Below are 14,260 nucleotides of genomic sequence, written 5' to 3'. Positions count from 1 at the left end.
AATATTAAAAACCATATTGCTGAACAAAATATACATTTAAATGATATAGTACTATTGTTAGTGTACATTGTTGTATTAGTTGTTAAAAAAACTTTTTATTTTACAGTCATGAGAATGCAATTTTTTTTGCAGAGAAATTGGGGTGGACAAATGCACTTAATTGTCATGAAAATAATGTCACAATATGAAACAAGTCATTTTATTTAATTCAATGTTTTTTATTATTTGACATTTCTTCGTGAGATTCACCTTATCAAAGTACTCTGCTGGAGTACAGCGCTTTTAAAATGAATTATTACGTAATGCAAAATTAGGTCTGATGCAGTTTTTTGTTACATGCCACAGTGTTTTAAAATATATTTAAGTTTTACGTAAGTTTTACGCCCCTTCCCTTTCGTGCAAACCCAATCGCGTTGAAATATCTGGAATTTTCTTGGCCCAATCACATCCCTGCGCCAGCTGAAGAGTATTTATGCATCAAGTTGCTCTCCACATTTTTTTTCTCGTGCCTCATCTCTCTCAGTCTTTTGAGAGCGAATGCCAAACCAGGGGTCCCGTCTCTGTACGGGGCCGTGGATAACATCACTACATGTATGGATGAACTTATGTACTGTAAAACATATAAGCTAGAAACAATGTTCTCTTCGATCAGTAATCACACAAAGAGAATTGTTTCCTTTATGTTGTCGTAATGTGCTTTGCATTAGATCAATGCATTTTTTCTACTTAGTGCCGTGTCACGGTTGATAAGCTAAATCGCTGAGGACAGGTGTTACTGTCCACAAAAACTGGCAGCTGATCGCTTCCTGTCGAAATGAAGCTATCTGGACATCATTTTACCGATACGTCATTGAAGGCTTCAACCCTGACAATAATGGGACTGTGCTTACGGTTTTTTTTTTTTTTTTTTTTTAAAGGGTCATGTTAATCTACCACATGGAGTGAATTTCCTTGACATCGTCTAGCCTTTTTACATCTGGTCTTAAGTACTTTATGCATTATTTTTGTTCCCTCTACTTAGTAGCTCATGTAGGCTTTCTTGAACTATCAGGTGCTCGCTTAGTATCTGGACTTATCAATACTCTAAACTTTGTAGCAGTTTCTGAATGATCACGTAGGTACATCTTTTTTTAATATCACATCGAGAGCATCCTGATTTACAGTGTTTCCACTAGTACTGTCATGTAAGATCTTCTTTTTCTTGATGTCTGTTTTGGGGAATTATAACATTATTTTCTCTTGGAAGGGCTCATCCTTGATTTTTCTGCCACCATCTTCATCCCAATAAAAGCGTTAAATTATTTCCTTTACCTACAACATCATGTTAATGCATTAACAGTTTGCATTTACACAGACCATCCGACTATAGCTGCTCTCATACCATATAGATGGTCAAATTTAGATTATATTTTTGAATAACTGAAAAATGCTATTTTCCTATGTAAGAAAATAAAGTAAAAAAAAAACAAAGAACCTTTTGGGAAAGCTGTGATATGTCACCTTTAAGGTTTAGACAAGTCTAGTCAGCTATTCAAAGGAAAGTTCTGGGTTAAATACAAGTTAAATCTTGACTTGACATACTGATTCGTAATAATTAATTTTATGTGAAGGTAAACATGGGTGACTTTGTTTTTTTCTGGCAGTGTGTGAAAATCAATGTTTAATGTTTAAGTGTTATTTATAAACTATTATGGTATGATTTTTTTATTTTTTGAATATTAATTTCATTTTGAATTGTATACACGTTTGTCATTTATATTAGTTTTTTTGTTGGTATTTGTTTTTAGCTTTATTTTTATTTCAGTTGTATTTTTTGTAGTCATTTTACTTTTTTCAGTTTGTTGCAACATTTCATATTTTCATTTAGACTATTTAAATGATTAATATATGATTACAGCATTGAATTAGTTTTTTATATATTTTCGGCTTTCATTTTAATTTGAATTTTTATGCTTTTGTCGTTTTTGTTTAAATATTTCTATTTTTTTAATTTCAGTTTTACTTTTTAGTCTATTTTAGTACTTCAACTTACTTTATTTCAGTTATAGTTGCAAAGACAACATTTAGTTAGACAGCTGCTGGTTTAGTTTTATTTTTATTTAACAATAACAATGATTGGCGCAAAAATATCAGAAAGAGATTTCCACTTAAAGAAATTATGGTAGTTATGCATAACCAGAAGCTTATCAGCCTATTTAAGACACAATTTAGATCTGAATGATTAATTACGAAACATTTTTGTATGTAAGAATTAATCCAAGTCACAGATAAACATTTCTTTAAAATAATAATAATAATAATAACAATCTTGGTGTTGTATGGACAATTAAGTGTTGTAAATAATAAGTGATTATGCTTTTTATGTTTCCACATGGTTTTCTTTATAATGTAGAGCACTTTTATTTCCGGATAAATGCTTATAGTTGCCATTAGCGCACTTTTCTGGAGAATAACTGCAAAGAATCATCCACAGAAACCTTCTAGTAAAAGCATCGCTCACTGATCTTGTAGGAATGCTGGGTTTGTGCCTGCACTTATTTCCCATGTTTTTTCCCGCAGCGCTGGAATCTGTTTGGAAGGTGTGGTGGCTGGAGCTGACACGAGACTAAAATTACACTTTTACTCTGCCACTCTTTCCTATGCACATGGCAAAAGAGTATGAATGAGACAAAGTTATAAATAAACGACAGCGGTGTCAGAAGGTGTGGTACATTTTAATCCAGTTGCATCTGAAGGGGGTGTTTACATGTGTATAAGTAATGTTGACATAAACCTTATGTTTTTGGTAAAGGAAATGTTATATTTAATATTTAATGACTCCAATTTGTTCTTTTGCGCTTGGCATTTGTATTAACCTTTTAACTTTTTGCACTTTTTAAAGAATATGTGCAATGTAGTCTCTTCAGTATATCTATCCGTCCATCCATCCGTCATTATGTGTCTTTTATCTGTGCAATTAAATTCAATGGATGTTATATAAGATTTCATTTTATTATGGTCATAGGTGAAATGAGATGATCTTCAGTGGGTATAGAAAATAATTAACCTTCTTTAAACTAATCACATTTTGTTGCTTTGCAGCCTGATTTGTAGACGGACACAGTTTTCGTTTTACCCAGCTTTCTCAGTGCAACTTATAACATCCAAGGGAAAGATATAATACAGCTGGATAAATCAAAAACTGTGTCCATCTTCGTTTCAGGCTGCAAAGCAACAGAATGTGAAGGGGTGATTCTTTTCTGTACCCACTGTACATGCTTTCACTGCACGTCACTGGCGTCCCTGCATTTCTCCTGCTGAAGTTACATCTGGAGGAGATTAACGCGATATTAGGGACCTCGTTGTTTTACAGATTCATAAAATCCGAGGCTTTGCTCTGGAGTTTTATTGTTCGCTGTTGGAGTTATAAGTATTCAATCTGGTGGGCTTGTTGCTTCCTGTTTTGTGTTGTTGTGGTTGCAGCTAAAAATATGAGTACGTGAGATGCAGATACTTTAGCTTTTCCCTTTCTTCTTCTCTACCGGTTTTTTTTTCGTTCTCACTGTAAATAAGGCGGAAACCCGCTTTAAGTAACGTTAGTCGAATTTATATAAGCTCATGTTTAATGAGTCTAAAGTTCGCTACGACTCCGTTAGCTAGCGGACTAGCACGCTATGCTAGCTGACCACCAAATATTTTTACACGATGTAAACGTCCAAGAAAACAGGCAGCATTTTTATTTTGTTTTATTTCTTTTTTTGGTTTTAATCCGTCGAAAAACCCCCTCAGGACCGACTCTGGAGAGCAAAAAGCTTCTCAGGTGAGTTTGACAGACATTAGCTCGATGCTAACGAGCGAATCTTGTTGTTATTATTATACTATAACAGGTTGTAGTTTAACATTTTTGGATGTTCGGGTATATTTTCAATCACCTTGTAATTTGTTAACTTTCTAAGTATTGTAGAGGAGTCTGAAAAGTAAAACGAGTGATAAATAATGTACTTTAAATGTGGTCGAGTTGACGTGGAGGTTTTGCATTACCAATCCACAATACATAACGTTTTATGTGATTTTAAATACCTAAATACACATTTAGGATTTATTATCATAGTTTTGCCAACCTTTGGTCCTGGAGTTTTCAGTTCAAAACAAAGGTCTATGTGTAGTTTCAATGTTTAGCCTAATTTAAAGACTTATATGCTCTTCTATGTGGATGAAATTTGTCTTTATAAGATGACAACTACAATCAAAACCATTCAGATGTATTTGTAAATTATTTATTTATTTGTAAATTTACTATATATTAAATATCCAGATGGGTGTGTGTGATGGCAACGTGCTTCATTACATTGTTTTGTACTGAAAGTGTAATTATTATGAGATCCAGGGTCATTTAGATCTTTAATAAATGAAAAAAAAAAAATGCAAAAACAAAATATACATCCAATTGTAGTCATTAAATTAAAGATGCACAAGTGTCACATTTACAGTACGCAATCACTGTCATCATGCAACAGGCCAGAATTTTGAGCTATATGTAATTGCTGATGATATCTAGCCAACTTTTTGTGTATTTTGATATTCCCAGACGTCGTCTCCTACAGTCTGAGGAAAGCTGTCACGTCTCGCCTCTCTGTTGTTTCTATATTTGTGTGTTCTGTTCTGTCAGATTGTATGTGGGAGACTTTTTTCACTCTCGTTGGCAACTGCCAGCTGGATATCGGATGAGTCAAGGCAGATTTATTTTTAATTTAAGCTGCTTACACACACACACACACACACACACACACACACACACAGTCGTCCTGCACTCTCCGCATTGCCAGGATTACGCTGAAGTCCAGTACCATTTGGTATATAAGATGGTGGGCGTATTTACCATGTTTTTATGAATTCAACAATGGTCGATCTACGTTTATAAAAAGTAGAGCCCGACCGATATATCGGCCGGCCGATATTATCGGCCGATATGAGCTAATTGCATTTAAATCGGCATCGGCGTTTATAACGGCCGATGAAACATTAGAAACAGAGTCTCATGCTTCACTCATGTTATGAGTGTTGCATAGTTTGCCCACCAGAGGGAGCTCTGCAACTCCCCAGTTGACAACAGCGCCAGAAATCCACTACAGAAGAAAGCTATCAGCCGAGCCATGGAGATGTACTCTTTTGACGGTGAGTCTGTCGTTCGTCATGTGAAATGATTGTAGATTTAGTTCATACACTGTATATAAAAACAGTGTGGTAGTTCTAGCTAACGGTCCTATCATTATCACTTCTAAATATTCTGTAACATCACTTACAGCCGCTAATGCATTGCTATATTAGATTAGCCACAAAGCTAATACCATGTTTATCAGTGGAAGAGCGCGAACGTTAATAAGAGGTCAAACTATAACGTTAGCGTTTAACTTATTCTAAATATATCTGCAGTGTTTCCCACATAATGACCGCGTAACTGTGGCAGGGGGGTGCGTGTAGTCAATGACTAGAAGTTATGTACAGCGTGCCTCGAAAAAAAACAACAACTGTTACGTTATTCTAACGCTAACATAGCTTCCTTTTTAGCAGGCCCCTTAAATGCGTGCTATTAACTTGTTTGAAGGTGGTTCTTCTCAAAATTGACAGCGGTGTGTTCATGACACTAACGTTAACCATTCAACTTCGAATTGATTCTGTAATCTTCCGGAAACAGTAGGCTAACTTTACGTTCGCCAGCGCATGACGATGTTTTGATTCAGACTGCACAAAGAGAAGAGGAGAAGATATGCGGGTCCGTTGTGAATGTGTCTGTGAGAGCAAATATAGTGTAGTTTACAGTAACTACAGTAGGTGCGTCAGAAATGAGAGAGGGGACATGTAAATAAATGTGAGCTGAACAAGCGCTTTTTTTTTTACATTTTTACAGATTGTTTCAAAGCAGCTTTACAGACATAACAGGAAAATGTTGTAATAATATAGTTAAATATAAGTAGGTAATAGGTAATACCTATTGCTTGTCACAAAAAAAAAAAAAAAATATATATATATATATATATAATATATATATATTTCTCTATATTTCTCATTTTTGCCTATGTAGGAGATCCCTGTTTATTATTATTATAATTCTAATGATGACATGAGTAATGATACATGGTGATATTAATACACATGCTTATTCTTTCTCTGTCTCTCTTTCTGCCCTACAGATGGCTGAAAAAGGTGAACACTGTAGCAGCAAAGTGTGGGACTACTTCTGCAAAGATTCCTCTAATGCAGTGTTCTTTTGATCATTAAAAAATATATACTTTTGATGTGCAATTGTTTAGTCATTGAGACTGTAATCTAAGTCTTTTTTTAACATAATCCCTTCTGGAAAATGGTTTTATACAGCCCACATACATAGAACAGGCAGATATTTTGCTATTGAATGTTGTGTAAGTGTAGTTTATAGGAAATGGGTCTAATATCCAATTTATTTTCAAAGTCAAAATATCGGCTTATAAATCGGCTCTTTTCGAGTTAATATCGGCATCGGCATCGGCCCCCAAAAATCCATATCGGTCGGGCTCTAATAAAAAGTAAATGATACATGTTTCATAAAATCAGTGGTTGATAGTGGTGGTGTCATGCAGTGGCATTTATACACACCCATCTAACTGATGTAACTGCATCTTGATTTTCATTTCAGCCTCTGTCAGGATATTTGCCGAAATATGCCGTGACGTGTCGGTCAGGCTGTGAGAGCGAACAGGATCCCGTAAGGTATCGTTTACCCCACGTCTGCAGATAGAGAGCATGGACAGCTCCGTCACCCTGTGGCAGTTCCTGCTGCAGCTGTTGTTGGATCCCAGCAATGACCGTCTTATCTGCTGGACCAACGAGGACGGAGAGTTCAAACTGTTGCAAGCGGAAGAGGTGGCCAGATTATGGGGCGTTCGCAAGAACAAACCCAGCATGAACTATGACAAACTTAGCCGGGCTCTGCGTTACTACTATGACAAGGTGTGTATGGTCAAGCATCAGAAAATCTCGGGAGTCAGCAGCATCTCATACACTCACCCTCATGTTGGTCCAAACCATTGCAACTTACTTTATTGACGTTTTGATGAATGTATAAGCCGTGGATGAGTTTTGTCAAAATACCATTATAAAGGTAGTCTATCAACTTGTGCTATATATTACATTAGTCTTTTTTTTTATTATACAAAATAGAGTACATTTCATTTGTTTACCATTTATTAGTTACTCAAGTTGTATGGACAACTTTTATACCATTTTATGCTGTTTTTTGTCATTATTTAGCTTGACAGTTACATTTCCATTCAAGTCGATTATATGGAGGGAAGCATACAAGTGTGAATGTTCTGTTAAACTCTTCTACACAATATGCAAATAAATTAGAATTTAATTATAATAAATTCTAAATAAATTAATTATATTGAGTTATATAAAAATATAATGTTAAATAAAAACTATAAATTATTAAATAATTCTAGATTATAATAATTATTTGTAATTTTTTGGATGAACTAATATTTCAGGCTTTTCTGATTTACCTGATGAACACTGTTGTGCTCATATATTTCAGTCGGTGTTTATTATGATTGCTAGCGTTCAGTCCTCTCATCACCCCCACACTCCTCCATCAGTTTTGTTGTTCTAAACGCACAATCAAGTCACTCGGAGTCTGAACTGAAAGTAAACGGTCACTGAGCCCGTTAGTGCAGTAAGGAAGTAATGGCCTTGCCAGGAGTTTATTGTTGAGTGGGAACCGTGTTTTTGAGGTTTTAGTGTACTAGCTTTTTAAGCCTCATCTTGGCACCACAGGGCAAGAGGTATCGTTTTCTGCATTCTTCCTGGTCTCTTAACACGGGTTCATTTACTTAATTGCATATAATTTTGTGAGCGTGAGAGCGTAGAAGAACGCAACAGACTGGATTTTAAAAATGTACATGCAAGGCATTTTAGTTGATTTGGGTGATTGCATAGATATTTTTAGTTTTATGTAGGAGAAAGTCATTCATCAGCTAAAATGAATATTATTTTTTTTTAAATTTTCTTCCTTGTAGAACATCATCAAAAAAGTAAACGGGCAGAAGTTTGTGTATCGTTTCGTGTCGTACCCTGATATCCTAAAAGGAGAAGTCATGGCCAGAGCGGAGGGTGCAGACGGCGGCTCAAACAGACCTCTGCCCCTCTCCGACAAACCTGCAAACATCTCCATGGATAAAGACAACAAAGCCATCCCAGACCGAGGTGCAGGAACAAATCAGTCCAAATCGTCCAGCCGGAATGACTATATCCACTCTGGCTTGTATACTTCCTTCACCTTGACCTCTCTGCAGTCAGGAACGCAACTTTTTAAATCCATTAAGATTGAAAATCCAGGCGAAAAGCTAATGGAGAAAAAGGCCGCCCAGGAGTCACCCCAGCCACCCACCGTCATTAAATTTGGGACCATGCCACAGAACAGACACACCACTCCGTCTGTTATAGAGAAGCCTGAACATCCGGCACAGCCCTCCCAAGCCCCACTGCCCGCTCCGGCAGAACCTGAGGCCAAACAGACGGCTGTCTCGCATGTAGTGTGTGCGTTTGTGGAGAATCCCACCTCGGAGAACGCCATGATGGGCTTCCCACTCACAAGAGTCTCTCCATCGCCGCTCCCTCGCTCCCAGTCGCCCTGCTCTTCACCCACGACGGATTCCCAGGAGCTGGTGATTGACAGTGAAATCGAGTCCCTCTCCTCACAGCCTTCAGAGTTACAGCTGCAGGTATGACACTTACTGCTGATGCCTACTTACTCAGTACTGCCACTGGGTAAATTAAATATACATAATATTAGAAGGAAGGTGGTGTGCCAAATCCTAGAAGAGAAGCTAGATAAGCCTTTTAACTCCACATTTACTTTTTTCAAATAAAAAAATTCTAATTTTCTAAATGAAGAATTATGTAAAAATGTAAATATTTAAAAAAGTGCATTCAATTCTACAATGTATTGAACCCCGGAAACAAGAACATGTCCATCTTTCTCTTCCTTTCGTGATCTGTCAGGACCAGCCCATCTCTGTTTTCAAGGACACAGTAGCAGTTTTTGAATCTCCACCCCGCAGTCTCAGCGGAAAGTCTAAGAAACCCAAAGGCCTGGAGTTGATGCCGACGCTGGTGGTGACCAGCTCTGACCTCAGCCCTTTCAATCTGTCCAGCCCATCCCTCCCTACGGCTTCTCTCACCCCGGCCTTCCTGCAGGTCAGTCCCCTCCTGACCTCCACAATACACATGTACAATTCTGTTTTTTTTTTTTTTTTTTTTTGCTGTCATTGATTTGTTAGAATCATTAGACCGTCAGCAGATTTTGTGTCTGGGTCACATTTTCTGTCCGTCTCACTAGAGGCGTATCTTCTTGTGCAGTTATTTACTGCTTCTGCTTCATGTCTTAAATGCTTGTATCACACACATTCACCTGAAAATGAAAAAGATATTTAAAGAATGTTGATAACCAAATTTCTTTTGTATTGTTTTCCATACAATGGAAGTCAATGGCTATAGTCAACTGCTATATAATACAATCTTTCCTGTTCAACAGAACAGAACAGTGATTGGCCATTTTTTAAGTTTGCATAGATATATTTGAATGTATTCTAATGCAATTTATCCACAAATAGTTTTTGCAATATTTGCAACTTTTATGTCAAAATAGCTTGTGAACCTGTTTTATATGCATATATGCTTGCAAATATAAGCAGGCTGTTGTAAAAATACAAAAAAATAAATAAATAAAGACCAATAATGATAAAAAAAAAAATAATAATAATCAGTGTCTCTGAGGCTGTATAGTTTAAAAGAAAATGACAATTTTACAACCAACATATTTTTTTTTCTTAAAATGTGTGGTAGACCTGAAGAGGAATATGATGAGGTCAAACTGAAGTCCTTTTGGTTGCATTGCTGTAATTTAAAGACACTAGAGGGCAGTAGTGCACCATTTAAACTGGTGATGATGTGGCTTGGAGACACTCATTGGCTGTTACATGATCTTCATCATATGGTGAGGTTTAGCTGGATGCTACTTTGATGGATCACCTCGTTAAGACTGCACAATCTTTGCATTTACGAGCACTCATACAGCCAGCCCCAGAGGATCAACCTCCTGCTGTCTCTTCAGTGAGATGAAAGATAAAATATACTATAATTCAAATCTATTATTTATGGATTTGGGGGAAATGCAGCACCCTTGCCCTGTGATTAATTCTTATTGCTTCTTAAAGTCTCATTAAGCCACTTTTAATTAAACATTTATATTTCAGGGTTATGCCTCTTGCAAATGCTTTGTGGCGTGATGCTCACGAGTATTTGGGAAGGCATCTGTAATGAATGCAAGCTGGAAAGAGATTCACTTTGAGCAAAAGTCTGAAAAAGTTCAAATTTGTTGCAGACACCCCTGCTGCTCACACCCAGTCCACTTCTGTCCAATATCCATTTCTGGAGCACACTCAGTCCGGTGGCACCCCTCAGTCCTGCCCGGAGACAGGGCACGCATACCCTCTTCCAGGTGAGCCACTTGAAATGATTTACTAAGCTGATGGCCTGGGTCTAAACCTAAATTTGATTCCACCCTCCTTAAATTACAATCGCATGTTATTATTTGGATTCAAATCAAGTCATCTGTGAGTATCACAGATATTCTTTTTCACTCAGTATGGTGCTTGTGCTCATACCAGCCCACATTTCCACTGAACTGAGCAAGACAAAAATCATAAGCAACTTGATACGACGCTGTTGAATGTATTGGAAGTGATCTCTTTGTGCAAGGTTTTGAGTCGGTTCACAAAGTTGTTTGGGATTCAGAGAGTTGTTTAGGATTCCCACAGGCCTGGAAAAGCAGGAAATATCAGAGAATTACAAAAGTGTGTTTTTAAAGCCTTGAAAAAAAACAAAACATTTTTTTTTTATAACTAAATGTATTATTTATATTTTATTATAATTTATATTATTTATATTTACAAAAAATTTATTAAAATATTTAAATTATAATATAAATATATTAAAATATATAATTATACTTGTTGCTTTAAAGTTGCTATTAAAATTTATTTTTTATTATTTGGTATAGTTATTGGTTATTAATTGTTTGTCTTATTATTGGATTTAATCAATATATACGTTTGATGTGAAAGTCTGAAAACTAGTGTTATTTCAGTATTATTTATATATTATTATAGTAATTATTATTAATTAATATTTTGTTTTCTGTTTAATTATATCTTAAGTTTTAGTAACTTTTTTATATGCTTCTTTTGTTTATATATATTTCTGTTTAGCTTTATTTTATTCCATTTAACTTTATATCAGTTAGTTGCTAAGGCACTAAATCTCATTTAATTTTCTTTTAAGTTTTTCAACTAATATTTATTTTATTTTAATACTTTATTTCAATTAACAAAAACAATTTGAATAGTTTTAGTATTAGTTATTGATAACAACACTGATAAAAACACCTTTAGACACATTGAGTTGTTCACATTAAAATAACAATATCCCAGAAAGAATGCTTTCAGTTTTTTTCATTCTCTTTTTTTTTTTTTCATTTTATCAGTTTCCTTCTGTCCTGAGTTCCACGCAGTTCTCTGTTCCCGTGTATAATTTAGACGGCACCAACACGCCCGGCCCTCTCTCACCCGACCCACAGAAGACATAAGGGAGGGAGAAAGACCTGCACACTTCATCTTTGCCTCATGTTCTTGATTGATAAACACAGATTAACCTCATTCTGTTCACCTGATCTGAAATCCTTGAGGTAACGAAGATTTGTGACCACCGTTTAAGCATCAAGAGCATCCGTTTGACTCTTGAACCTTTTTGATGTCCTTACGGATGTATATCAAGCCATCAGATAGTGTCTGCGGGACACTGTCAATCTTTTGTGTCTGTTTTTTAATGCACTGCTCTTCAGGGATTGGTTGTAGTGAGACTAAAGCAGATGGCTGTTGATCTGCACAGCTGCCAGTATGGGAGCTTATCGTAAAACAGCCATTGCTTGATCATTTGATTAGGATCCTGATTGAATTTCCTTGTGTTTTGTTCCTTGTGGACTTCGATCAGACACAGAAGAGATTCTCACATGATGTCGGCACCAAGTGTTTGTATAGCATTGGATAAAGAGGGATCGTTTTGTACATAATCCAACAAATTCAACTCATGTTTGCCTTTTGTTTGGGAAGTCCTCAAACAAACCTGCCTTGCCAAGCTAAACCGCCCCTTTGCCTTGTGATTTTGATAAAGGTGACCTGTTTTACCTTGTACCTTTCTTCATGCTGCACTTACTGCCATGTATTTAAAGTGTTCTGTCCCAAGAACAGCACTTAGATGAAAACAAGCTGCACTTACTAGGGCTTTTGCGCCTGTTCATGTTTACTAGCCATGCAGATAACAAGTAGTGAACTAGTTTTAACCCAGCTACTCTGGGACGCAGTTTGTGTACATGCCAATTTTCATTCTGTTATGTCTACAATATCTACAATTCAGTGCATCATGTAGGAAGACTAGCTGGTGCAACCCTCAAAAACGTAAATGACAACATTTTATTGTTCAAGAGCCACATGAACACAATCACTTTATGTAATGATTGCGATCAGAGTCAGCAGAAGTCAAGTTTATTTTGTATAGTTCATCAAAAATGAAAATTCACGTCTTTCCAAACCTGCATGTCTTTCTATTTTTTCTGAGGAACGCAGTCATTTGGAGAATGCCCATGCAATGGAAGTCAACAAAGCAACATTGAACCCAACTGACCTTCACACTGAGTTATGTGACACAAATATAATCTTTTGTGATGAACAGAAGAAACAAAGTTATAGATATTTCATTCATTTTTGGGTGAACTATCTCTTGATGAATATTGAGGCTAATAATCAGGAAGCCAGGAACTTTTCTGGTGCTTTGACCATGATGCACATTTTTGAGAGGCTGTTTAGTAGGCTAAATTGACATCATCCTCGTTCCAATGCTTGATGGCGACTGTCTAATGAAGCGTGTTTCCACACACGCCCCAATGCCATTGAACCATTACCGTAACACCACCAGATATGCCACTGTAGGCACGCTTATCATGCAGATTTACTCATCAAAACCATTTCCCCTCTCTGAAAGACTGGAAGCCATTAGGATTGATTTCAGATGAGTGGGAAAACCCAAGGACTTCCAGTAGACTGCATATTCACTATTAAGCTGATGGAGCTTAAACAGCATAAAATGGAATGGAATGGCACCAGCTTAGTGCTTAAAGCCTCATCCCACCATTAGGATGGTTGGATTGGTTGAGATCGGTTGGATGTGAACCATAACTGGATGTCTGCTAAAGCCCAGGCCAAATACTCAAAACCATTCCTACATTTGTCAGCTTTCCCAGTGTTGTGCAAGATTCAATCCCCCCGCAGAATACAATCTACCTTGGACAACAAGGCAAAGCTGTTTGTAATGCCCAGTCAGAAGTGTCTGTCCTTGTTGTAGCTGGTTTGGCTGGTTAGCATGGTCCAGTTAACACCTGCTGTGGGATTATACCACATACTCTTCTCTGTTGATGCTCATTCAGAACTGGCATGTGTTTTGAAAGCATTACATTTATTTCAAATGCAACTGCATTATAGTAAATACAAAGTTACATTATCATTTAAAAGTTTGGGGTCAGTAAGCTTTTGTTATTTATTTATTTTTTAGAGATTAATACTTTTAAGGATGCATTTGATCGAAAATGTCAGTAAAGATATTTATAATGTTACAAATTATTTCTATTTCAAATAAATGCTGTTCATCTGAACTTTCTAGTCATGAAAGAATTTGGAAAAAATATATATATATATATTTTAGATTCCACACAAATATTAATAAGCACAACTGTTTTCAGCATTGATAATAATATGAAATATTATATTGGAACTATATTATATTTACATATTAGAATGATTTCTGAAGAATCGTGTGACACTGAAGGGTGGAGTAATGATGCTGGAAGTTTAGCTTTGCATCACAGGAATAAATTGCATTTTACAATATATTAAAACAGTAATTTATTATTATTTTTTGGTCAAATAAATGCAACATTGATTAGCATAAGAGACTTCCTTCAGAAACATTAAAACTTACTGACCCCAAACTTTTGCATGGTAGTGTGTGTGATGTTATGTGTAATTTAAAAGATGAATTGATTTATTTACCACAAATTGTAAAGTAGTGTCTCTGATCAGGTATTATATATAAAGAATACCCAGAACAAGTCCTGGAATTATTTTAGGGGCCA

General features: G+C 36.2%; 2 protein-coding genes across 3 annotated transcripts in view; both read left to right on the top strand.

The window, feature by feature from the left end:
• Nucleotides 1-1,310, top strand: part of LOC109084015 (Krueppel-like factor 15) — a 5,193-nt gene extending 3,883 nt beyond the window's left edge. Inside the window, exon 3 of the mRNA XM_019098743.2 lies at nt 1-1,310. This exon is cut by the window's left edge and continues 910 nt beyond it. The gene's annotated coding sequence lies outside the window, so the exon portion shown is untranslated.
• A 1,797-nt stretch (nt 1,311-3,107) lies between these two features.
• On the top strand, nt 3,108-13,843 carry LOC109083993 (ETS domain-containing protein Elk-4-like). 2 transcript variants are annotated; one of them, XM_042766781.1, is made up of 6 exons: nt 3,108-3,799; nt 6,653-6,966; nt 8,034-8,738; nt 9,019-9,213; nt 10,400-10,516; nt 12,699-13,843. In XM_042766781.1, the coding sequence occupies exons 2-6, from the start codon at nt 6,760-6,762 to the stop codon at nt 12,753-12,755; spliced, it is 1,281 nt and encodes a 426-aa protein (XP_042622715.1). In that variant the 5' UTR covers nt 3,108-3,799; nt 6,653-6,759; the 3' UTR covers nt 12,756-13,843. The 2 variants fall into 2 exon arrangements, with proteins under 2 accessions (XP_042622715.1, XP_042622714.1); XM_042766780.1 differs by lacking the exon at nt 12,699-13,843 and adding an exon at nt 11,561-12,264 and having other exon boundaries at nt 3,111-3,799.
• The last annotated feature ends 417 nt before the right edge of the window (nt 13,844-14,260 follow it).

The sequence above is a fragment of the Cyprinus carpio genome, chromosome A11 (assembly GCF_018340385.1).
Source record: "Cyprinus carpio isolate SPL01 chromosome A11, ASM1834038v1, whole genome shotgun sequence".
Lineage (NCBI taxonomy): Eukaryota > Metazoa > Chordata > Actinopteri > Cypriniformes > Cyprinidae > Cyprinus > Cyprinus carpio.
Note: the sequence above shows the minus strand (reverse complement) of the source record. Positions and strands in the feature narration are given on the sequence as shown.